The following is a 27080-nucleotide window of genomic DNA, read 5'->3' as shown; positions in this document are numbered from 1 at the left end:
CAGACCTGGACACTCTGAGTGGTTTGGGGGTTAAACAACCCAGAGTTAACCTACAATGTGTTGTTGAGTTAACTCTGGATTATTTAACCCCGAAACAACCCAGAGTGTCTGGGTTCAGACATCATGCTAACAACCTACGAATGGGGTGACTGTAGGTTGTTAATTGAAAGCAGAAGTTAGGAGCATGCTGGAGGCAGCACACTTGCTCACTTCCACTCACCCCTGCCAATTAATGGGTTAAATAAGCCATGAATTGGCATTACGTGTGAACTGGTTGTCTGCTGAGCCTCCCTGGAGAAATCGTTCTAAGAACTGGACACCAACACTAAAAATACTGTTCTGCCAATAGCTACCTACCACATCTCAGATGATGGGAACACTTGGAGGAGGGTCTCAGATGTTGTTCGGCACATAGGGGGATGTTTAGGTACCTTTAGGTACCCTGGTTCAGGGGCATTATTAGAGTGTGGCCAGTGACTCCCATGCCCTGGGCCTATAGCTCAGTGCCCTGGTTCCATATGAGGTGGCCGAAGGCTTAATTGGCAGGGGGGCATTTGGGGGCTTTAAAAAGCCAAGCCTAGGCTTGGTTAGATGTGCTGCTGCCACACGCTTTGAAAATGGGCCTGGAATGCTGCTACATGATAATGTACCATTGTTTACAGAGGAACTGTATTTTTTCCATACAATTACTTTGTAAATGATGGTATGTCATCATGTAGAATCATTCCCAGGCGCATTTATAGCACTTTCAGTCTTTCTGTTGCATCTGTGAATGCTCACACACAAGACTGGCAATCATATCAGTAAAATATACATTCAGAATTACTTTTTGGCTTGGATAAATATTGGGGTATATGTGTGGAATCTGTGTAATTGAGTTCTGTTTATTACGTAGTCAACTGAACTTGTCACCTAATAATAAACATTAACACTCAACAGAACTGAAACACTTCTTACAGTATGAGCAGAAGCCATTCTGTGCAACTCAGATAGTTCACTACTGTGACAAATGTAACCTATGCCTATTGGCTTGATCGAGTGCTTTCTCCAAACCTCTACATGGGTGTAGGTTTTTAAAATTCATTTCATTTCCCATTGCAGTGTAGTAGTTAAATGGGAATGCCATGACAGTGATGAAACATAGGGTATAGCTTATCCATAACAAGACAAGCTTTAGTTTAGTACAAGTGCTGCAGGCGAGATGATAAGATTGAGGTGACTCATGTCCTAAGCCTTTTCTGCACAGGTGATTTAGCACCACAGATATGCTTTTGTTCTGAAGTAGAAAATGAAAAACACTTGTTACGTATTTCTTGCTTTTGATCATTTTAGCTTCTTAAATTTTTCAGACCGCCATGACATCTATTTCTGCCAGCACCATGATAAGCGTAGCCTTGTTGAATTCTTAGCTGTTAAAGAACCATATTTTGTAAAATGCAATCACAAAACAATTAAAATGAATCTTTTTCCTTTCTTCCAGTGAAAGCTATGCATTAGGGAATCTAGTTATTTAGGGAATAAGGTAGGTGCACTTTGCTAACATTCTAGCAAAACAAAGGAAGGAAACTGAAATATTGTTGATTTACTTTTTGCTTACTGTTTTTTTAATTCATTTATTCATGAAGACTGCAATCCTAGATGCACTTATATAGCATAAATCCCATTGAACATAGTGGGACTTACAGCAGAATTCTATGCATGTTAATTGAGAAGTAAGTCCCACATGATGCTTTACAGAATAAGAAGAGTTGGAAAGAGGACTTTTCCACCACCATCTTCCCTTTTACTTTAGTAGTCAACACTGTTGCCAGGAGAAGAAAATCCATTCGCCTGTGTGAAGAGAAGCCCTACCAGTTAGGGGACAGTAACATCCACTGCTTTCTAGCCTATGTGCTGGATAGCACACATCTGGTGAAGCCAGGCTTTGAAAGTGTATTTGTCTCCTCTCACTGCAGGTACATAAACCTCTTGGCTTGCCTGAGGTGTGAGCCAAAGGGCTTTTGTCCTTTAGCTATTAGCTTGTGGCTGACCAACTGTACAGATAGACTGCTGGAGAATGTCAGTTGGGAGTTGGGTGGAGGCCCTCCCCATAAAATGTGACTTTGGGAATGTCTTTGGGAGGAGGTACCTAGAAGTGGTGAGGAAGAGAGCCTGGGGGAAGAACTTCATTAGCTCTGTGATTGTAATCTTCCAGTGTGGGGAATTTACTCTCCATGGTGGAAGCTTATCTGCGGGACCTGCAGCAGGCTCAACCCAAAGAGGCAGATATCACTGGAAGATCAGGACTGGGGAGAGACTCCTTGTTACGTATAGCCCCCTGGCTCTCAGTATTGCTACTGCATGACTGATTGAGTGTGTGCATGGAGAAGAAGAGGTACATGGGCTGATGGTGAGCCGCACCCAGCAAGTAAGCTTCAATTAAGTCCGAGGGTGATGGCCTGGCCATATGGAGAAAGTTTAACAGGAGAGGATTTAAAAGTTGTGCAGCAGGAGATCTTGAATAAAGGATTTTCTGCACCTGGGTGGGAGACAGGTGCTTGTGGAGGATTATTGGAAGTTCTCTGTGTGAAAGACAGAGCATGAGAAAAAGTTTGTGTCCCCCTTGGTAGGAGACAGGACAGCACAAACTGAATATTCCTGTTGATATTATTGTATACATGGGGATTGGGAATGTTATAATCTGCCCAGTTGTTTCTGTGCCTATCCTTCAACCTGGTGTGATTCTTCTACATATGCATTTCTGTACTTAGCACTTCAAATTCCTGTACGATCATAGACTTTGTTGTACATTGTCAGTGGCACTTCATTGAGTGACTAAGGGCGCAATCCTATGCAGATAGGTGGCTGTCTCCTAACTTGGAGGCAGCCGCCTATCCAATGCAGGGCAGGAGAAGCATGGAGGGGATCGTTCCCTCTGCGCTTCACCTGCCCTGCATTTTTGGTTAGACAGCCGATATTGGCTGTCTAGCCGCAGGAAGGCGGAGTGGGGAAGGAGGCTGTCGGTACGACACATAGGACGTGTCGTACCGGCATTTCTGCCCTCCCCGCCCCGGAACGCCCCATTGTGACTGCTCCGCACTCCTCTTGCGAGCACAGAGCATGGGGCCATTCCATGCTACCTGCGAGGCAGCACAGAAGGGTTGGAAGGTCGGTTCTCTGGGAACCAACCTCGGAGTGCAGGTTTACTGAAAGTAAAACAGGGGAACAAAACATTGACTGGTTTAAGAGCAAAACAGACATGATTTTAAATCCGTATCTAGCAGCTACGTTTTTCAATTTTATGCTAGAGTAGGTGCAGGGGGCCTGATCTGGATTGGAACCCTAGCATGAGGGAGATAGGTGGCTTTAACCCTTCTCCCCCTCCTGTGGTTGTACTCTGGACTGGGCCCCCTCTGCATAGTCCAGAGTAAAAATGAAAAAAAGATGTAGTTGTTAGATACGGATTTAAAGTACTGTCTGTTTTGGCCTCTAGTTTCCAGGAAAGTTGGTATTTGAAACAATCAAGGATTTAAGTTACATTGCATTGCAAGTGAATAAGAAACATGAGATGCTTCAGTCAGTACCATTGCATCATATGGGAGTAGAATAAGAATCGACAAGTACACCATTAAAATTGGCCGAAGATATGTTGTTTTACTAGAAGCCAATTCATGAAGTAGCTCCTAACAGTTAAAGGAGCTATTAAAATACCTAAGCTGCAATATTAAATCATGAGATAATCAGTAACTGTGCCAGCAGAAGCTTATTCTACGGGACTAATACAAATATTGTTGGAGATCAACTCACCTGTTGTATTTGCTTCCAAAGCACTGACAACTTCACAACAATACTATGCTTAAATAGGAAAAGAAGTGTTGGCAATAGTGTTTGTATTGTGCTCTGTGTTTAAGGGATAAGCAAGAAGGCCCAGCACCAGCATGCCGTACGAGTGAACTGGAAGAAACGGATTCACTTCTGCAGCAGAAGCTTGAATGAGTGATTGGGCCTGCATAATCTCTTCAGGGGCCAGAACAAGTCTGCACATAATCAAGTACCACTCTCAGTTAAGATGTACTTGTTCTCCCACCCCTCCAATCCAAGTTTTTCTGCCCCAGTTTTCCCCAGTGAATTATAATAACTGGAGATTTCTGGAAGAAGTCTGGTGTGTCCTGCTGTCTGCCATTTGGTATACTTTGGATTCACATGAGTCACTTTGGATTTACAATGTTCTACAGTCATTTCAAAATGACTGTAGAAACAGAGAACAAATCACTTTAGGCAGTTTTCAGAGACCCTTTTTATCATTCACCTCCCCAAAATACAAAGATGTTGCTACAGAAATATCAGATAGTTGGAGGTCTCTCAAGTGTTTTGAATGGAGCCATTATATGACATTGACTCCATTATATTGGAGTTTGGAAGTTGAAACATCCCTCCCCAGTTTAGGGAGAGAGCTTATGTAAGGTAAAGGTAAGGTGTGTCCGTATGTAGGAACAAAACAAGCCATTTTGGACCTGAGACAGAAAGAGAAGTAGAGCACAAGAGTAAGTGAGCTGTAAGTTGAAGGCTGTAAGCATTTTGGGGTTCAGGATGCTTCTCTGAAGATCTAATGTTGGATAGTGATTCTGCTTCATCATGATAGGAATGCATATGTTGCTTATTTCCAAGTAGGCTGTACTTGTATATCGTAAATAAGCCAAATATTACAAAAACAACATAGGTCTCCAGTGTTCTGTCTTCCAAAGGAAGCTAAACTGAGATAGTGCTACCCCTGGAACTTCACCGCTTGGGAAAATGGGAAGTACACAACCAGCTAATTGTTTTTAAAGCTTAGTATTTATAGGAAGGGTTAGTAGCTTTAATGTAGGCAAATTGGTCAAGCTCAATTTTGCGCAAGTTCTAATTTCTGGTCAAGTTGAACCCATCATGAATCTGCATTGGATTGCAGTTTTTTTAGGCCACATGAAAATTTGTATGCACTTGAAAATCCCCATTTTTGTACACATTTCCTGAATGTATGCATTTTTGTGTGCACTTTTGACTGTTTTTGCAGATGTATGTATTTTCCCCACTGAATAAAGAGTTTTTATGTATGTCTTTCCAAATATACACATTTGGTACACATTTTTGGAATATACATATTTTTTGTGCACATTAAAAACAACAGCTCATTTTGTACACATTTTTTTTCCTGGGGAGTGAACTGCATTTCAAACTTTGGAAATATGTGGATTTTTGCAGTAAACTGCATTCCAATTTATGTTTAGGCTTGAACAGTGCAAATTTGTTAAGTTTGCATTGAAATGTGAACCAAATGCATTTTAACTCATTCCTAGTTTAATCTAGATCTTTAAATCTTCAGTCCTTAAGTATTACAGTCTGTTACTGCAAAAGCCATATTAGGGCAATACCTTTATTAGGCCAACTCAAGAGATCAGAACATGGTGTGCAAGCTTTCAAGTTCTTCAGAACTCTTCATCAGGCAAGAAGGTAGACAAAGCAAACTGGGGGGAAGAGGAGGAAGGAAGTGGCCAATGTTCAAGCCATGGAGTCCACATTTAGTTAGAGTCAAAAAATGGAATGCAGCAGGATGATGCAAACATTCAAATTGGGCTTTATCAGATGCTGACATGATTTCAGGTTATTACCTAATCATTTAGATAAAAGAGAAGAGCTGTGCCAAGACTGCATGTGAGGAAGCTAGCATTATTGCCAAAAGTGAAAAGGTGGGTTCAAATTTCTGTTTTAACTTGATGAATGTGCTAAGAATGCCCTCTTGCTGCTGTATATTTGTGCTGAAATGTAACTTGAAGAGATGAAACTCATAAGAATTCTCACAACATGGTGGCATTTGTTATGGTGTGTTACTTTCAAACTATGTACAAAACCAGCATATGTCTGGCCCTGTAAAAATGGCTATATAGGGTGCAATCTTATCAATTGCACCCACGATTGGAAGCCCATGAGCTCGGAGGCTTCTGATCATCCAGTGCAGGATGGGAGGAGCGGTGGAGGCGATCTTCACCTCCCCATCCTCCCACCCTGCATTTTTTACTAGACAGGGTTTTTGCCTGTCTTGTGATGGCACTTCGAAGGGTGAGGGAAGGAAGCTGGAGAGGCCTCAGGATAGCTTTAGCCTGACCTCTCGGGTCTCCTCCCCTCCCCACCCACCGGAACGCCCCCTTTCCCCCCTCTTTGAGGTCAATTTTCCGACCTCAGAGGGCAGTGCCACAGTTCTTTTTGCACTGGCTAAAACAGAGAGGGGTCAGAGGGTCGGATTTCTGACTTCCCCTTCTGAGGTCAGAGAGTTGTCTCCAAACCGAGTGGGGGGAATCCCTAGTATCCTATGGCCCCTCAGACAAAGCCTGGGGTTCATAGCACTGCTCCCTTAGCAGTATTTGATATTCTTGCTAATTAACCATAGTCTTCACCTTGCCAACTTGAATGCCAGTGTATATGTATATTTAATAAACAAAAAACCCACGGTTTACAAAAAGAGTTAAGGCTGCACAGTTTTAAACGAAGCACCAACAAGCAGGGAAATTTTGAACAAAGTGTCACACTTAACACCACATCCTCCCTCAGGAGGCAGAAAATGCAAGTGAAATTCTCATTCTCACAAAGCAGATAAACCATGTGGACATAATGGAGAATATGATATGCAGAGGTGACTATGGGGTTGTGGAAAACTGATGATGAACAACTTTTTGGTGCTTGGTTTAAAACTGTACAGCCTTAACTTTTTTTTGTAAACCATAGGTTTTTTTTATTATTGAATTTCATGGGTTTAACAGAGGGATTTAATTTCAGATATTCAGTTGGCAACCAAGGAACTCGCAGCCTGGACCTTATACCATGTCAGTTGTTCAGTCGTTCAGTTGTGTCTGACTCTTCATGACCCCATGGACCATAGCACGCCACGTCTTCCTGTCCTCCGCTCTCTCCCAGAGTGTGCTCAAGTTCATATTCATCACATCGGTGGTGCTATCTAGCCATCTCATCCTCTGCCGTCCCCTTCTCCTTTTGCCTTTAATCTTTCCCAGGATCAGGGTCTTTTCCAGGGAGTTTTCTCTTCGCATTAGGTGGCCAAAATATTTGAGCTTCAGTTTCAGTATCTGTCCTTCCAATGAGCAGTCAGGGTTGATCTCCTTTAGGATTGACTGATTTGACCTCCTTGCAGTCCAGGGGACTCGTAAGAGTCTTCTCTAGCACCACAGTTCGAAAGCATCAATTCTTCTGTGTGCAGCCTTCCTTATAGTCCAGCTCTCACAGCCATACATTACTACTGGGAAAACCATAGCTTTGATTATACGGACCTTTGTTGGCAAGGTGATGTCTCTGCTTCTTACTATGCTGTCTAGATGTGTCATAAGCTTTCCTCCCCAGGAGCAAGCGTCTTTTCATTTCATGGCTACAGTCACCGTCTGTGGTGATCTTGAAGCCCAATAAAATAAAATCTGTCACTGCTTCCATTTCTTCCCCTGCCAGGAAGTGATGGGGCCAGATGCCATGATCTTAGTTTTTTTAATATTGAGTTTCAAACCAGCTTTTGCACTCTCCACTTTCACCCTCAACAAGAGGCTCTTTAGATCCTCTTCGCTTTCTGCCATTAGGCATCGTCCACGTATCTGAGGTTGTTGATAATTCTCCCGGCAATCTGAATTCCAACCTGTGATTCATCCAACCCGGCATTTCTCATGATGTACTCTGCATATAAATTAAATAAGCAGGGTGACAATATACAGCCTTGTCGTACTCCTTTCCCAATTTTGAACACTCTTTGGCATTGCCCTTCTTTGGAACTGGAATGTAAACTGACCTTTTCCAGTCTTGTGGCCACTGTTGAGTGTTCCAAATGTGTTGGCATATTGAGTGCAGCACTTTAACAGCATCATCTTTTAGGATTTTAAATAGCTCAACTGGAATACTGTCCTCTCCGCTAGCTTTGTTGTTAGTCATGCTTCCTAAGGCCCACTTGACTTCACTCTCTAGGATGTCCGGCTCAAGTTCAGTGACCGCACTAACATGGCTGTCAGGGGCATTAAGATCTTTCCTGTATAGTTCTTCTGGGTATTCTTTCCACCTCTTCTTAATCTCATCTGCTTCTGTTAGGTCCCTGCCTTCTTTGTCCTTTATCATGCCCGTCTTTGCACAAAACGTTCCCTTGAGATCTCTGATTTTCTTGAAAAGATCTCTAGTCTTTCCTATTCTATTGTTTTCCTCGATTTCTTTGCATTGTTCATTTAAGAAGGCCTTCTTGTCTCTCCTTGCTGTTCTCTGGAACTCTGCATTCAGTTGGGTATATCTTCCCCTTTCTCCCTTGCTTTTAGCTTCCCTTCTTTCCTCAGCTACTTGTAAAGCCTCATCAGACAGCCACTTCGCTTTCTTGCATTTCTTTTTCTTTGGGATAGATTTAGTTGCTGCCTCCTGAACAGTGTTACGGACCTCCGTCCACAGTTCCTCAGGCACTCTGTCTATCAGGTCTAATCCCTGAAATCTATTCCTCACCTCCACTGTATATTCATAAGGGATATGATTTAGGTCATACCTGAATGGTTTAGTGGTTTTCCCTACATTCTTCAATTTCAGCCGAAATTTTGTAATAAGGAGCTCATGATCTGAGCCACAGTCAGCTCCAGGTCTTGTTTTGACTGACTGTATAGAGCTTCTCCATCTTTGGCTGCAAAGGACATAATCCATCTGATTTCGATATTGACCATCTGGTGATGTCCATGTGTAGAGTCGCCTCTTGTGCTGTTGGAAAAGAGTGTTTGCTATGATCAGCGTGTTCTCTTGGCAAAACTCTATTAGCCTTTGTCCTGCTTCATTTTGTACACCAAGGCCATGCCTGCCTGTTATCCCGGTGATTTCTTGACTTCCTACTTTAGCATTCCAATCCCCTATGATGAAGAGGACATCTTTTTTTGGTGTTAGTTCTAGAAGGTGTTGTAGGTCTTCATAGAACCAATCGACCTCAGCTTCTTCGGCCTCAGTGGTTGGGGCATAGACCTGAATTACTGTGATGTTGAATGGTTTGCCTTGGATTCGTACTGAGATCATTCTATCATTTTTGAGATTGTACCCCAGTACTGCTTTTCCCACCCTTTTATTGACTATGAGTGCTACTCCATTTCTTCTAAGGAATTCTTGCCTACAGTGGTAGATATGATGGTCACCTGAATTAAATTCACCAATGCCTGTCCATTTTAGTTCACTGATTCCCAAGATATCGATGTTCAGTCTTGCCATCTCATGTTTGACCACCTCCAGCTTACCTTGATTCATTGATATTACATTCCAGGTTCCTAAACAATATTGTTCTTTACAATATCGGACTTTCTTTTCACCACCAGACACATCCACAGCTGAGTGTCCTTTTGGCTTTGGCCCAGCCGCTTCACTCTTTCTGGCGCTACTTGGAAATTCCCTCTGCTCTTCTCCAGTGGTATATTGGACACCTTCCCACCTGAGGGGCTCATCTTCCGGCATCATATCTTTTAGCCTTGTGATATGTTCCATGGGGTTTTCTTGGCAAGAATACTGGAGTGGGTTGCCATTTCCTTCTCCAGTGGACCACATTTTGTCAGAACTCTCCGCCATGACCTGTCTGTCTTGGGTAGCCCTGCACGGCATAGCTTATGGCTTCACTGGGTTACGCAAGCCCCTTCACTGCAACAAGGCAGTGATCCATGAAGGGGATACCATGTCAGTATCTAATATAAAATCAAAGTCAGTGTTATGAGTTCAAACGCATTTTAAAATTAATAAATCAGCCCCAGAAGTTATGCTCTCTCTGATAATATACCAAGGCTGAAATCCTATACCCACTTACTTGGGAGTATGCTCCATTGTACTCAGTGGGACTTACTTCTGAGTAGACCCATATGATTGCACTGTAAATGTAAGGGAAATTCATTATAATCGATGGCACTTTGAAAAATGTATTTTCTCTGGAATATACAACCATAAAATAAGTATTAATTATTAATAAAATAGTAAAAAAAATATTTATGCCTTCGCGATTTATAATTCAATTTTACCTCTAAGTGGGGATATTCTGCACCTGTGCTTCAGGTAATGCTGCTTTTCAAAATTGCTATCTTCCTTGAATCTCTTTTTCACTTAGGCTGCAGACCTATACCTACTTACCTGGGAGTGAACCCCATTGAACTCAATGGGACTTGTTGCTGAGTAGAGCTATAGAGGATTATTTGGTTGATCTCATACCACAATTGGCTACCCCTGCAGCCCATGAAACAGCTGTTTGGTGGGGTGATGGTGGGATGTCTGAATTTGCATGGAAACAGGTGTATGAGGACGGTCCAGCTTATGCACCTGTTTCCAAGAGAAATCCCGTCTCCCCCCCACCCGTGCCCAAATAGCTGTTTTGTGTGGTGGGAGGCCTGAATCTGCTGGGAAACAGGATGGGCTAGGCAAAGAATGCATCTCCACTTTCTCATCCACATTCTAAAAAATGCGAAACTGGAGCACCATATTTATCAGTTTTGAGGTTCAGGTGGAGAATTTCATGGGTAGATTTGAGAAACCTTCAGAGATTTTGAAGCTCAGTCATGCTTGCTGCTGTTACCTTTGTTTTCCCAAACTGAGCTGGAGCATATTCAGAGGTACAGTGTAAGGGGGAAACATGATTGCCTCTTCAAAGAAAGAAAGCCAACCAAGCTGTTTTGTTCCTGGCGCTCTACTACTTCTGAACGAAGGATAGACTGATAGTTTTTGAACTGGTGAGTCTGCATTTGACTTGATTTCTCCTCTCCTAGGGGCTGCAAAATTCTTAAGACTTCGTGGACAGATTGAAAGTGGGAGTAGTCTCCTTTTACCTATCAGTGCAGTTGCTTGTCTAGTTCGATCCCAGCGGAAACCGGGTCTCAGGTAGCCGGCTCAGGTCGACTCAGCCCTCCATCCTTCCGAGGTCGGTAAAATGAGCACCCAGCTTGCTGGGGGAAAGGTAGTCACGACTGGGGAAGGCAATGGCAAACCACCCCGCTATTGTCTGCCAGGAAAACGCCAAAGAAAAATGTCGCCCCTCTAGGGGTCAGTAATGACTCAGTGCTTTCACAAGAGGAAGCTTTCCTTTCCTTTTCCCCCTCCCCTTTGTCAAACAGGAACTGAGGAGGGGAGGAGACTGGTGGGCAGAGAAAAGCTGAATGAAAGGCTGTTAGTTGTCATGGCAACAAATGGCTTGCTGCTGACAGCCTTTTCTCAGCTATTACTAACTCCAGGCTAGAAGTATCCCTGTGTGCCCGTACAGATATAATTGCAGCGTTTAATATGTGAGAGTGCTACGCACGCACACACACACACACACGCACACACATGGACTCTCACACGAAAAATAACAAATGAGTAGGAAACAGTCTATATACATCTTAGGTTTCATCGTCTGATTTCAGTTTTTCCTCAAGCGAGATAAAATTAAAAAGTCCTGCTAAAGGGAACCAGACTCACCAAATTCCTTATTATTGTTTCCCTATTCCACTGATTGGAGGCCTCTGCATATTGATGCAAAATTAAAATTGCAAAATGTAAGTTACTTGTGAGTAAGCCACCCAGAACACAATGGATTTTTCTTTTAAGTAAACACAGAATCATAGAATAGTAGGGTTGGAAGGGGCCTACAAGACCATTGAGTCCAACCCCCTGCTCAATGCAGGAATCCAAGTCAGAGCATCCCTGACAGATGGCTGTCCAGCCTCGTCTTGAATGCCTGCAGTGTGGGAGAGCCCACCACCTCCCTAGGTCATTGGTTCCATCGTCGTATTGCTCTAACAGTCAGGACGTTTTTCCTGTTGTTCAGCCGGAATCTGGCTTCCTGTAACTTGAGCCCATTATTCCATGTCTTGCACTCTAGGATGATCGAGAAGAAATCCTGGCCTTCTTCTCTGTGACAACCTTTCAAGTACTTGAAGAGCGCTATCGTATCTCCCCTCAGTCTTCTCTTCTCAAGGCTAAACATGTCCAGTTCTTCCAGTCTCTCTTCATAAGGCTTTGTTTCCACTCCCCTGATCATCTTCATTGCCCTCCTCTGAACCTTCTTCAGCTTGTCTGCATCCTTCATAAAGGGCAGTGCCCAGATGCAGCCCAAAAGAGCATTTGCCTTTTTTGCAGCCACATCACATTGTTGGCTCATATTCAGCTTGTGATCTACAACAGTTCCAAGATCCTTCTCACTTGTAGTGTTGTTGAGCCACGTATCATCCATCTTGTAACTGTGCATTTGATTTCTTTTTCCTAGGTGCAGAACTTGGCATTTATCCTGTATTAAATTTCATTCTGATGTTTTCTCCCCAATGCTCCAGTCTATCAAGATCACTTTGAATTTTGTTTCTGTCTTCCAAAGTATTAGCTATCCTGCCCAATTTGGTGTCATCTGCAAATCTGATCAGCATTCCCTGCACCTCCTCCTCCAACTCATTAATAAAAATGTTGAAGAGCACTGGGCCCAGGACAGAGCCCTGTGGTACCCTGCTTGTTACCTCTCCCCAGTTTGAGAAGATCCCATTGATAAGCACTCTTTGGATCCAATTCTATAGCCAGCTGTGGATCCACCGGATCGTTGTTTCATCAAGCCCACTTTGAGCTAGTTTGCTCATCGGGATATCATGGGGCATTTTGTCAAAAGCTTTGCTGAAGTCGAGGTACATTATGTCCACAGCATTCCCATAGTCCACAAGGGAGGTTACCTGATCAAAAAATGAGATCAGATTTGTCTGATCTTGTTTTTTGTTCTTGACAAATTTGTTCTTGACAAATCCATGTTGGCTTTAAGTAATCACTGCATTGTTTTCAAGGTGCTTACAGATGGATTGCTTTATAATCTGCTCCAGAATTTTCCCAGGGATTGATGTCAGACTGACTGGTCTGTAGTTCCCAGGTTCCTCCTTTTTGCCCTTTTTGAAGACAGGGACAACATTAGCCCTCCTCCAGTCATCTGGCACTTCCCCCGTCCTCCATGATTTCTCAAAGAGAATAGACAGCGGTTCTGAGAGTTCTCCTGCCAGTTCCTTTATTACTCTAGGATGCAGTTCATCTGGCTCTGGAGATTTGAACTCATTTAAAGTAATGAGGTGTTCCTTGACCATATGCCTGTCGATCTCAAGCTGCAATCACGTCCCTTCAGCCTGTACTTTGCCTTTGCCAGGGGACTCATAGACCCTCTTTTGGGAGAAGACAGAGCCAAAGTAGGAATTGAGCACTTCTGCCTTTTCTTTGTCATCTGTTACTATTTTGCCATCCTTATTTAATAGCTGAACCACCATTTCTTTCCTCTGTCTTTTTTCTATGCACGTAGTTGAAGAAAACTTTTTTGTTGCTTTTAGCATCCCTCGCTAACCTCAGCTGGTTTTCAGCTTTAGCCTTCCTGATGCCATCCCTGCCATTCTGTGCTCCCTGCCTGTACTCTTCCTTTGTTGCTTGGCCTTCTTTCCACTTCCTATATGTGTCCTTTTTTGTTTTCAGGTCATCTCTAAGTTTTTTGTGAAGTCACATTGGCTTCTTCTGTTGTCTTCCTCCTTTTTTTCTTGTTGGAATTGTTTGTAATTGTTCCTTGAGAATTTCCTTTTGTAAAAACTCCCACCCATCTTGGACTCTTTTTCTCATTAGCATCGCTTGCCATGGGACCTTACTTATCATTGTTCTGAGTTTATTAAAATAAGCTTTCCTAAAATTCAGGGTATGCGTTTGACTACACTCGACTTTTGCTTCCTTCCTTCCTTTTTCTTTAGAACCAAGAACTCAAGTACAACATTGTCGCTTTCCCCCAGAGTTCCTGTAACTGCTACTTTATCCACTAAGTCATCTCTGTTGGTTAGGATCAAGTCAAGGATAGCCGATCCTCTAGTTCCTACCTCTAATTTCTGTAGGAGGAAGTTATCTGCCACACAAGTCAGGAATTTCCTGGAAGGGCCATGTTTTGCAGAATTTGTCTCCCAACAAATATCGGGGAAATTGAAGTCCCCCTCATACTTCCTTGAAACATTGGCTATTTGCTTTTCAAAAGTTTCATCCTCGCCTTCTCCTTGATTGGGTGGCCAGTAGTAGACTCCAACCACCATGTTCCTTTTATTCTTTGCTCCATTTATTTTAACCCAGATGCCCTCGATGGGGCTACCAAGCTCATCCTCCTGTATTTCTGTGCAGAAGTATGTATTTTTCACATACAGTGCAACCCCACCTCCCTTTCTGTTCCTCCTGCTCTTTTTGAACAAGTTATGTCCTTCAATTGCTGTATTCCAGTCATGAGAGTCATCCCACCAAGTCTCAGTTATACCTATCAAGTCATAATTTCCCTCCTGTATAAAGTTCGCTCTGTTTGTTTCCCCTACTCTGGGCATTAGTATATAGACATTGAAGACCATGTGCTTCATGGTCTGGCTTTCCTTCTATATGTGTCTGAAGACTGTTATTGGGTGCTATTAGAGCTGTTCTCTCCGTTGCAGTGCGTGAGCCTCCGTCCATTGTTACCCCCATCTTTACGTCTCCCTTCCCCGTAGCATTCAGTTTAAAGCCCTCCTGGTAAAGTTCTTCATGCTGTGGCCAAACACATTCTTCCCAGCCTTTGTGAGAGGCAACCCGTCCCTTGCCAGCAGTCCATCTTCCAGAAAGTATAGCCCGTGGTCCCAGAATCCAAATCTCTCTCGTCGGCACCAACTTCATGGCCAGTCATTTACCCAGAGTATTTTTCTTTCCCTTTCTTTCCCTCTTCTAACTACTGGAAGGATGGATGAGAAAACTATCTGAGCCCCAAAGTTCTTGAATTTCCTTCCCAAGGCTTCAAAGTCTGACGTGATTTCTTCGTAGCTCCGCTTGGCGGTATCATTTGTTCCTACATGGATGAGAAGAAAGGGCTACCTGTCGGTGGGCTTTATGAGTGCAGGCAACCCTTCAGTCACATCTCTAATCCGTCCTCCTGGGAGACAGCATACCTGGCGAGTCCACGGGTCTTCACAACATACTTGCGTTTCGATCCCACGCAGTAAGGAGTCTCTCACTACTACTACTACTACTACTCTCCTTGTAGCTGTAGGCCTTAGTTTCATTGCCTCTGCGTGGCTGACCTTCAGCCACTTGCTCTCGCTCATATAGCTTCCCCTTTAATTCTTCCTCTGCAGGCTGTCCTCCATTCTCATCCTCAAGTACCTGGAAATGGTTTCCTAGTTTCACTGCTTCCACTGGTGCAAGTGGCATCTAGTTCTTCTGCTCCTAACTGTCACCCTTTTCCAAGGAGTATCCTCTACTTCATTTTTCCTCTCCTCAGCTGTTTCCTCTTCTTCCTCAGCTTGCTGTTGCTCTTCTAGCTTCTGTTCTTTGCTTTGCTGCTGTAGTTCTACCATTCTGTCCAAGAACTCTTAGTGTTCTCTTATTCCCTGGAGGGTCGACACTCCCTGCTTCAGTCCTCTTACTTTTCCTTCCAGCAGCGTGATCAACTTGCACTTCTTGCCGGTGTCGGCCATGTTGTTCTCAGGCAAGAAAACAAACATGGCACACACCTTGCAGGTCACCACCACTGGAGAGTCTTGTCCTTCCATAGTCTCTTTTCCCTTTTTGTGTCTAGCTTCCTGATTGTTCTAGAGTAGCCTGTGCCTGGCCCTCTACTCACTGCACGTTAAAAACAGAGTCCCACTGGTATGGAAGTGTGTGTAATAAGACAAATAAAATTTATAAAAAATGTTAGGGGCCTCCCCCTTGACTTCCCCTGTCGAACTCCCCTGGCCAACTCCTGTTTGCTCCCCCTGTCCACTCGCTCTGATCGCTTGCTCTTTGGGAGCTTGCTTGCTTCTGTAGTCCCTAGACCAGCTGGAGCAGCTTCCTCTGCTCTGCTCTGCTCTGCTCAGCTGGGAGGCAGGAAACAGACTGAAGCTTCCTGCCCACTCAGCTGCTGGGAGTACTCAGGCCACTCCCCCCCCAATTAACTGAAGCTCTCAGGGGCACCTGGTGAGCTCACAGCCACTCAGCAGGAAATGAATAGCCCTCTGGGCTTCCTCCAGCTTCCCCCAGCCCACTTACCTCTTTGCCTTTGTCTCCTTTGTCTCTTCTGCCACTGTAGCTCCCCTAGCCAACTCCTGTTTGCTCCCCCTGTTCACTCGCTCTGATCGTTTGCTGTCTGGGAGCTTGCTTTCTTCTGTAGTCCCTAGAGCAGCTGGAGCAGCTTCCTCTGCTCTGCTCTGCTCTTTGCCTTTGTCTCCTTTGTCTCTTCTGCCACTGTAGCTCCCTTGGCCAACTCCTGTTTGCTCCCCCTGTTTGCTCGCTCTGATCACTCGCTCTCTGGGAGCTTGCTTGCTTCTGTAGTCCCTAGACCAGCTGGAGCAGCTTTCTCTGCTGCCAGAGGAAGCTGCTGTAACCACTGTACCTTACTGACCACTTTACTTTACATGCCTGACTCTAACCACTGTACCTTACTCCCTTCAGTAGAACTCAATGAGTCCTTCCAGCTCCTATCGGTGCAGGTAGATGCTCACCTACCTCATCTCAAACAGCTTATACAGAGATAGGACTACCAACTTTCCCAGTTGATTTCTGCCTGTGTTTCCTGGAGGCAACTGAAGTAGTCCCCTCCCCCCTTTTAATGCTCCTTGGGATTCAAGGCTCACACAGCACTATTACTGTAACTACTGTACTTTACTCCCTTCAGTAGAACTCAAGGATTCCTCCCAACTACTATCAACACAGATAGATGTTCACCTGCCTCATCCCAAACTTCTCATATAGAGATGGGCTACCATCTTTGCCAGTTGAATTTCTGCCTGCCTTACCTGGACTCAACTGAAGTAGTCCCCCGTTTTATCACTCCCCATGGCTCAAGGCTAGCACAGCATTGTTTCTCTAACCACTGTGCTCCCATCAGTAGAACTCAAGAAGCCTTCCTAACTCTTACCAAGTTCTGTTTGGTCGACTGGTGGAAGGGTTTGAATCTGCTTGGAAATCAGAGTGTGAGGAGAGTCTGTTTCCCAGCAGACTTGGGGGTGGGGGCTGTCCCCACCTTTCCCAGCACATTCAGCTCCCACCGCCATGAGCCCACCAAACAGTGGAATCTTTCTCTTTCTCAGCCACTAATAATATGAGATAATAGGCAGCCCCCCCCCCCGCACACCATTCTAAATCAGCTGGGATGGGGGGGGGGAGAAAGAGTGAGCACTACTGAGCATGCCTGGACTTATGGTTAGTCCCATTGACTATCATATGTAAAAGAGCTTATGTTAAAGATGAAATGAAATGGAACTGGGGGGGGGGGGAGTTTTTCATCAGCTCCAGTACAAGAAGAATAGAAAGCTTTCATTGCTTCAAGTGAAAACTATCCAGTCTCTTCAGCAACTGTGACTACAAAATGGTCACCAACATTTTTTTTCAAAGTCAGTTTTGACAGAGGGAGGATTTATTTGGGTTTTTGATTGATTGATTGATTGATTGCATTTATATTTTTGTCTTTAATCTGCTCTTTCTCCCTCAAAATCTCACCAATCAGCCTGATATTTCTAGGGTATGTACAATCAACACTTGTTTCTGTTACCTGAAAATTTCAGAAAGGCTGGTCAAACCATTTCAATTTTTTAAAGGTTAGGATGACCTCTCAAATCATCATTTAACATGGTGGAAATACTCAATTTACTGCTGGGCCTTAACATTACCATCACTGCTGTGACGGTAATAATAAAAATTATTATTATTATTTATTACATTTCTATACCACTCCATAGCCAAAGCTCTCTGGGTAGTTTACACAAACATTACTCTTCATTAACATTTGAAAGCCAATTGAAGCAATGGCACAAAATATTTTCTGATTTATGTAAGGATATTCTGATTATTTACATAGGGCATCATCCAGCCACAGTTCTGTTCTTTTTCAGTCGATCATAGGCATCTTTACCTAGATATAAATCCCATTTAGTTCAAAGAGCCTTAGTCCCAAGTATGTGTGCATTGGGTTGCAGTCTCAGTTTTGATGTCATATTTTGAAGCCATCTTATTAGCTGTGAGCCATTATAGTTAAGAGGCAGTATACCACTGAACATCAGATGATGGTGGATAACAATTTATATTTAAAATAATCAGTTTTTTAGGTTTTTAGTCACTCAGCTAGAATGATTAGAAACGGTAGTCAGCAATTCTGCTTGAACGACTGGCACTTCACCGTTTCACTTCAGTGTTTTCCAAAGATGATTTACAATGGCAAAAAATAAATGGGTTGGTGCTGAAGGTATTTCCTTGTACTTTGATAACTGGCTGCTGGTGGTAAATATTGCGTCACACTGCACACACTGGGTGTGTGCATTGTGCAAACAGGTTGCTGAAGGAAGTTTTTTTTAGCAGCTAGTTTTTCTAGTTACTATATAGACCCGGCTATAGCAGTGCTCTGTCAGCTGAGTAGAAGAAGCATTCCAGCTGTTATACTCTGGACACGGTAAGGCCTTATTTAGAATGCTGTCTCCAAGATTCTTCCTTTAAAAAAAATAAAAATCCACTGGTAACTGAGTCTTCCCCTACAGGTTTTGTAAGGATGCTTATCTTAACTGCAGGGTTTTTTGTCGGGGAGTGGGGTGTTGACTGGCTGCTATTTTGTTTTACTTCCTGATGTCTCATTGAATGAAATGGGTATTTCCAAAGTTATACCTTTCTCTATACCAGTTTAAAATATAGAATTAGAGTGGCATAACTGTCTGATCAGAGATTATATTAGATCAGGAATTTATTCTAGAATGGATGGTGTAGCTCAAGAATAATCCTAATTGTCCTCCTTTCACAGAAAGGTAATTCTTGGAGTTATTTTACTATTCTGAACAGGTCTAACTAAGATGACTGCTGTTTTATTTAAGACACTTAAGTCACCATGTTGCTCATGCTCTAACAATAGGCTGTACTCATTGTTTAGACAGAGACTTCTGAACAAAGAGAGAAATCTTTTTGTTGTTGTTTATTCGGTCAGTCGCTTCTGACTCCTCGTGACTTCATGGACCAGCCCACACCAGAGCTTTCTGTCGGCTCTCACCACCCTCAGCTCCCCCAAGGTTGAGTCCGTCACCTCCAGAATATCATCCATCCATCTTGTCCTTGGTCAGCCCCTCTTCCTTTTGTCTTCCACTTTCCCTAGCATCAGCATCTTCTCCAGGGTATTCTGTCTTCTCATTATGTGGCCAGAGTACTTTAGTTCTGCCTTTAATATCATTCCCTCAAGTGAGCAGTCTGGCATTATTTCATGGAGTATGGACTGGTTTGATCTTGCAGTCCAAGGCACTCTCAGAATTTTCCTCCAGCACCACAGTTCAAAAGCATCTATCTTCCTTCGCTCAGCCTTCCTTACAGTCCAGCTCTCGCAGCCATAGGTTACTATGGGGAATACCATTGCTTTAACTATGCGGACCTTTGTTGTCAGTGTGATGTCTCTGCTCTTCACTATTTTATCAAGATTTGTCATTGCTCTCCTCCCAAGAAGTAAACGTCTTCTGATTTCCTGGCTGCAGTCAGCATCTGCAGTCATCTTTGCACCTAGAAAGACAAAGTCTGTCACTGCCTCCATGTTTTCTCCCTCCATTTGCCAGTTATCAGTCAAGCTGGTTACCATAATCTTGGTTTTTTTGTGGTTTAACTGCAACCCAGCTTTTGCACTTTCTTCTTTCACTTTCGTCATGAGGTTCCTCAGCTCCTCCTCGCTTTCAGCCATCAAAGTGGTATCATCTGCATATCGGAGATTGTTAATGTTTCTTCCAGCGATTTTAACTCCACCTTTGGCTTCATCAAGCCCAGCACATCGCATGATGTGTTCTGCAAAGAGGTTGAATAGGTAGGGTGAGAGTATACAGCCCTGCTGTACTCCTTTCCCAATCTTAAACCAGTCTGTTGTTCCGTGGTCTGTTCTTACCGTTGCTACTTGGTTGTTATACAGATTCCTCAGGAGGCAGACAAGATGACTTGGTATCCCCATACCACCAAGAACTTGCCACAGTTTGTTATGATCCACACAGTCAAAGGCTTTAGAATAGTCAATAAAACAGAAATAGATATTTTTCTGAAACTCCCTGGCTTTCTCCATTATCCAGCGGATAGTGGCAATTTGGTCTCTAGTTCCTCTGCCTTTTCTAAACCCAGCTTGTACATCTGGCAATTCTCGTTCCATTAATTGCTGGAGTCTACCTTGCAAGATTTTGAGCATTACCTTTCTGGCATGTGAAATAAGTGCCACTGTTTGATAGTTTGAACATTCTTTGGTGCTTCCCTTTTTTGGTATGGGGATATAAGTTGATCTTTTCTACTCTGCTGGCCATTCTTGTGTTTTCCAAATTTGCTGGCATATGGCATGCATCACCTTGACAGCATCATCTTGCAAGAGAGAAATCTTTAAATGCCCATTTTTAAATATGATTATTTTATTTATTTATTTATTTATTTATTTTATTGTTGCGTTTATATCCTGCCTTTTTTTCTCTTGCAAGGAACCCAAGGCGGCTTACATTATCCTCCTCCTCTCCGTTGTATCCTCACAACAACAACCCTGTGAGGTAGGTTGGGCTGAGAGTCTGTGACTGGCCCAAAGTCACCCAGTGAGCTTCCATGGCCAAGTGGGGACTAGAACCCGGATCTCCCGGCTCCCAGTCCGTCACTCAAATCTCATGTTCCCTCCTTGTCCAGTCTATTCCTGGTGAATCCAAGGTTATATCTCATAAAAGTAGTACTATCTTAGGCTATTCAGTGATTAAAATGTCCCAGTGTGGCATGTTGCATTATGGGAAGTATATCATTCAGTATAGAAGCAGTGGTCGTGGATGTTCTGGGCCTCTGCACAATAATGAGCCTCTTGCCATTGGTCGTACTCATGCATGACAAAACTAAGTTTAACAAGTAATTAATCATCTGCTTTCCACAGACTACAAAGTTATTGAGGAATTACCCATTCAACACACAGCATGTGACTTAAAATAGCATCCTTGATTCAGGGAATCTACTGAGTATTGATTAAGAAGTGTTTGTGAATACAGAAGTATTTTCTGTTTCATATATTAATCACATTAATAATGCCTCTCTCATCCTCTATTTTGTATTAATTCCCCCAAAGCTTATAGGGAATATCAGTAAGAAACAAGAAAGAAATGAGTTGGAAAAAATCAGAAAAATGCATAAGATTGATTACATTTTTAGTCTTAAGTGATTTTTAAAAATTCTTGGAAGTGCATAGTTGCCTGCCAAATGACAGATTAGTTATATAATTATTCTGTTTTATGGCTAGATCTACTTTTATTGTGTAGTAATTAGAATGAATATATGCTTTTAAAATGATTTGGCCATGTGATGGAGCAATTAGATAACTGGTTTGCTGTGCTTCCAATTGCAGTGCAAAGTAAACTTGCCGCATGGCTGGCTGTCCCTTGGTTTTGTAAATTGACTTTTTTATACATACTATTATGAGACCGGGAGCAGGGATAACTTTTCCTCCTGGTGGACCCCCTGTTTACATGGATTCACCAGGAAAAGAATTTTGGATAGGCTGCCATGAGTAAGGATGGACCTCCTGACATACCCTGGTCTGTCCAGCTGCTTGGGGAGTTTCTGAGCCAAGGAACCTTCTTTTCTGTCAAGGAACCCTCTCCTAGGGAAAAATAAAAAGAAAGGTGCTTTGGACTTTTCTTCCCAAAGCCCAGGAAGAAAGAATTTAACCAATCCCCTTTAAAAATCTTAAAACAGAAGTGGTAGCTTTGTAACCATGCGGTCTTTCACATGGGGAAGAGTTCACAGAGAAATCCCTTTTAAAACAAAACAGCCAAATATCCAAATGTAAAAAGGAGTGGGGGTGGGGGGAGACACAAGGAGAAAAAACAAGGAAGGCAACAATCACACACATACACAGAATTCCAGACAAATTTTTTTTAAAAATCATTCTAACTTATCTAGTCACATTACCTACTTGAATACTGTCTTGGGTCCTAGACCATATGCAGAGTTTATTGCATAGGGGAAGGTCTGAGAGAGAGAGAGAGAGAGAGAGAGAGAGAGCGCATCTGGCTTCCAGTTAGATAGTATGTAGGAAAAGGTCTAGAAGGACTTAAGGGGATCCTTTTTAATGAGGATCTCCACTCTGCCAAGCCAGCCCAGCAGAGACTGATGGCTGGTCAGTTCAATGTGATAGCCTCCATTTCTGATGTCAGTGGTTTAGCCAGCAAATCCAAAAATTACCTAGTGGCTGGATCCACCTTCTTAACAACTGTAACTTACATCTCGAAAAGCCTACGTTGGTTGGAGCTTGTACTATTCAATAACTATTTTACTATTCAGCCTATTCAAGAAAAGGGATTACATTTTGGACGACAAAGAAGTGAGATGAGGCTAGAAAACTATTCAGATTGCTCAGCAAGGTGCGAACTGACCAGATGATCTAGGGAGCACTATGGCTCTATATTAGAAGTAGGGGTTTTATCACAGTAGGGATGTCGGAGAAATCCATTTGCAGGGATGGAGCTCAGAAAGTTTTTGTCAGCTGGGCTCCCCAGTCTCTGGCTTGATCATCCACGAGATGGCCCGACACAGCATGTGATGAGTCAGGCCAACTCGTGGATATTTCATGATATTTTTTTCATGCAAAGCACAATTTGCGCAAAAATGCAGCCATAACTAGTTTAATTTGTGCAAAATTGCAACCGCAAATGGTCTAATTTGCACAAATTAGACCATTTATGGCTGCGATTTTGTGGAAATTGCGCTATTGGCAGCCATGATTTTGTGCAAATCAGGTTATGTTTTTGTGCAAAAAACCTCGGTGAAGTTCCTGGCTTTGAGAACTATCACACAGCTCGGCTCTCAAATGCAAGCTCAGCCAGGTCCATCATGGGGATCCATCGGGCTGGATTTTCCCACAACGGACAACCCTATGTCACATATACATATTAAGGCCATCTCCAGTATATTCAGCTGCAACTGCCTTGAGTTAGGAAGGTCAGGGCTTGTTCCCACTGTGTCCTTTGGACATAAACTGATGTACTTTAATACCATAGGACCAGACTTCAACTGAGATAGTAAGTGCCATAGATGTCTACAATGTAAGCTGTAATTGTGCAAGCAGTTACATGTTCATCAGTGGTCCGGTTGGCAATAACGATAAACTGGAATTCTGGCTTATTGGGAATGAACAAATGTGCTGGTGCACACTGGCTGACTGTTCCTGCTTGACTCCTTCTGCCAGCAGGAGCGGTTAAACAAACCTGGAAAACTCCATATGTGGTTTGTTCAGCATTACATTGAACTGGATCTCTGGCTTGTTGTTCTCCTAACAAGCCGGAATAGTAAGTCGGGGTTTGTTCTTGGTTTATGATTCTGGCTTCTTAGGAGAGCAGCTAGCCAGGGATTCCATTTTGGACATAATACTGAACAAACCCTGCACTGAGATATCTTGGTATGTTTAGTTGCTCCCACTGGCAGGAGGAGGCAAGCAAGTGTGATTGGGTAGCAGGCATTGGCAAGGTTGCTGATTCCTGATAAATTCTGGTTTATCATTACAAGTGAGCTGACCCACTGCCTTGATGGCATTAAACCTCTGTTTAATTCATGCTACTTAAGTAAAATGATCATCTTGTCAAAATAATTTCTTATTTTCATTTGCAGGTACCAAAAATCATAATACAATGATCTGGGGAATGGTGACCTTGAGGATAAACTGTGAATGAAGACCTGCAATATGTTCATGGATTCAAGAAAAGTTGTAATGGACACTCAAGTCACTAAAACAATTAGATTCTCTTTTGGCATTGGACTTAAATATATGAGTTAACTTCTGTCAGGAGATCTGCTGGCTCTATAATGCTTGGCCCTTTGCAATGATGTGCCTTTAAACTCTCCATCACGCTTCTCCCGCCTCCAGAAAATACATGCATCATAAAACAGTAGGGTTGAAGCAACATGTCTAAAAATGTGGAGATCATCAATTTGTCATTTTTACTGGAAAATGAAAGGGAAACAATAATGGGAGTATTGAAAAGAGATGAATACTTGAAAAAAGTTGAAGATAAAAGGATCAGGTAATCTTTTTGTAACCCTTTGTTTTGGGATGTTTAAACTTCTGAGTTTTGGTGTTTGATTTGTGTATTTGTGGCTGTATTTATTATTAGTAGTTTTGTTTCCTTCTCTTCTTCCAATGTGCTCAATCCAGAGTTCTAGCCTCGCAGCAACTTGTGTGATAGTTTAGGCTGAAATATTTTTTTATTTTTTAAAATTCTTTCCATTGACCATAGCCCATCAGTGAAGAAACAATCACATAAATTAATACAAACAATTGCAGAAACAGGAATTTTTAGAAGTGTTTTGATACAGTGAACTTGTGCACATGCACAAAAATGTGAAACAATGTCTATGCTAGCCGCATATAGTGCTGCACAGTTTCATAGAAATCAAGTAGAAATTTGGACATATGTTGCAAGGTAATTTTTATTTCTTTAAACTTGCGCAATATGTCAAAAATACTCAAAAATTGCAGTTGTAGCTCTGATTGCAGGTCAGAGCTATCCTGGCATGTTTACTGATTTTATGAATCATGGTCATATCATCTTGCTATATATAAAAGTCACTTTGTGTTCTACCATGTTCAAATGGAAACATGGTTTAATCAGCTGCACATACACACACATGTGCAATATCACATAACCCAATATCTGAAAATGATCATTATGTATTAGTCCTCAATGGTGTAAATTTGGTGCTTTTATGAAGAAGCGCACAATTGTTGTGAAAAAGTGACCTATGCCACTGCCTTATGAGAAGACGGTGGCTAAACCTGAGCCTTTTTTCTTGGCCTGACATGTTAAATGGTGGTTGACTTTTCTCTCTGTCTGTCTCTGTCTTTCTGTCTGTCTCTCTTTTGGAGGCTTGACGTCTTAGCTGTTTCCTTACTTTAATTCTTGTGCAGAGCCTGTTTTATGGTTTCTTAAGACACAACGTTGTTGTTGTTCAGTCGTGTCTGACTCTTCGTGACCCCATGGACCATAGCACGCCAGACCTTCCTGTCCTGCGCTCTCTCCCGGAGCGTGCTCAAGTTCATATTCATTGCATCGGTGATGCTATCTAGCCATCTCATCCTCTGCCGTCCCCTTCTCCTTTTGCCTTCAGTCTTTCCCAGCATCAGGGTCTTTTCCAGAGAGTTTTCTCTTCGCATTAGGTGGCCAAAATATTTGAGCTTCAGCTTCAGTATCTGTCCTTCCAATGAGCAGTCGGGGTTGATTATATTTTACACTTATTGCTGTCTTATAGTTATATAGTCTAGTTTGTAGCAAGCATTCTCTGGTTCATAGATCAAATTTGTTATAGGCTAAGATGATTGCCTTGTTCTTTAATATTTTATCAAGGGCATGATGGTTAATCTTCATGCTCCATTTAGAAAGCTTTAGCTTATTTACCTTCAAAATGTAGTATATGGAAAGCATGTGTGTTATGTTAATGTTCTTCCTCACTCTCAGCATGAAAGCTCTTATTTAGTTCAAGAACACAGCTGGCTAGTATGAAACTGCCAGCATGTGGTAAGAATTAGCAAGGCCTAAATGAAACCAATGTGCTTCCTGTCATGCCAGCAACATACCTAGATGGTTACTATTCAAACAGGGAAAGTAACGCAATACTTTAGTTAGGACCAACTGAAAATCGCAAAGCATTTTCACATAATGCTTGTTTTTTGTGGGTATCTTTCCTAGTAACAATAATGTATTTGATTATAGGTAATACATATATATCTCCTGCAGATGGTAGAAAGGGAAATATCTAATAGGCAACAAATTAGTCTGCACACAGGGAGAAATGCCCAGCTCAAAATACAATGCTCATGCCTTAAAAATCAATATGCAGGGGAGCAGCTGGCTAACGCCATGCTCCCATGCAGGCATGCTTAAATTCACTTAACTCAGGTAGCTTAGGGCCAAAACAGTCATTACTTTAAATCCATATCTATCAGCCATGGCTTCTTTTATTTTTATTCTAGAGTAGGCACAGGGGCTCCAATCTGCATTGGGACCCCATGCGTACTCTAGAGTGAAAATGAGAGAAAAAAAGTCGCAGCTGCTTGATATGGATTTAGAGATATGTCTGTTTTGGCCCTTAGGTGAGCCTAACTTTCCATGGGCTCAGCAGCAAGTAACATGAAGAGAGGGTTCAACAAGCAGAGCAGAATGCACTTAGTGTCTTTTCACAAATGAATGTCAACAGAAGTTTATGGCTGGAAAACATGAAAGTAGGGAAGGGCACAGATTCTAAGGCTCATGAACTTTATAGTACAGTAGAAGCCTTCATTTCAGACTCCTAGTTGCCCCAAACTACTGCTTTGCTATATTCTTACCTGTGTATCCCTTTGCTAAGCTCCATATCAGTGCAACTCTGTGTAAATACCATGTATTTACTTGGCCTCGTGAATAGCCAAATGTTCTACATGGCTGAAGCTGTCCTGTAAATTCCAGCAGCACTGCAGGTGTATTTGGCGAAAGCAACATTAACCGTGCTCTCATATCAAATTTATAATGTTTACGTTTAAGGTCGGAACTTTGGTTTCTATTCAGGGCAAGAAAAAGATATCACGCATCTAAAATGTTCTGCCCATCCACTGCAGTAATCTGCTGATACACTTTTCTGAATGCCCTTCCCTTCAGAGTTAAGGTAGATGGCCTCCAGGGACTGGGCATCTTAGTTGTGGTATCCTGCTTGTGGAACTCCCTCCTCAGGTGGATCACCTGATACCTACACTGCTATGTTTTCGGTGCCAGGTGAAGACTATTTGATACCCTCAGACTGTTTTTTGTTTTGTTTTTACTTCTTAGAACTGGTTCTTCTGCTGCTTTTAATTGCTGTTTATTTTACCTTGCTTTCTGTTTTAAATTCTGTAAAGTGACCTAGAAATTGATGGTGGTGAGTGGTATAGAAATTCATAAATAAGGTGAGGATATTCCTGAAATTTTAATGTGCCTAAAACTTGAAAATATTTCCCAGAAGTTCATATCCTGCTCTTTTCATCTTTATTGGCTGAGCAAAGTGAGGCTTTTGGTTTAACTTATCTGTGTGACATCCTCTGCATGGTTGTTTGGTTGTAACATGTTAGCATTATGCAAATGTTTAAAATGTACACACTAAAT

General features: G+C 42.5%; 1 protein-coding gene across 3 annotated transcripts in view; it reads left to right on the top strand.

Moving 5' to 3' along the window:
- The window catches only part of SYTL5 (synaptotagmin like 5), a 102505-nt gene that overhangs the window by 24608 nt on the left and 50817 nt on the right, over positions 1-27080 (top strand). For 2 of the 3 annotated variants that reach the window (XM_084843960.1, XM_084843958.1), the window contains exon 2: positions 23581-23993. In XM_084843960.1, the coding sequence (XP_084700086.1) occupies positions 23875-23993 (119 nt within the window). In that variant the 5' untranslated portion in view covers positions 23581-23874. Of the gene's footprint in view, positions 1-18324; positions 18398-23580; positions 23994-27080 lie in introns of those variants that run through there. The other variant, XM_084843959.1, reaches the window with a different exon arrangement.

The sequence above is a fragment of the Heloderma suspectum genome, chromosome 3, assembly GCF_057233095.1.
Source record: "Heloderma suspectum isolate Gila_16-S chromosome 3, 16-S_ref, whole genome shotgun sequence".
NCBI lineage: Eukaryota > Metazoa > Chordata > Lepidosauria > Squamata > Helodermatidae > Heloderma > Heloderma suspectum.
The sequence above is the reverse complement of the archived record's forward strand: the minus strand, read 5'-3'. Positions and strand labels throughout refer to the sequence as shown.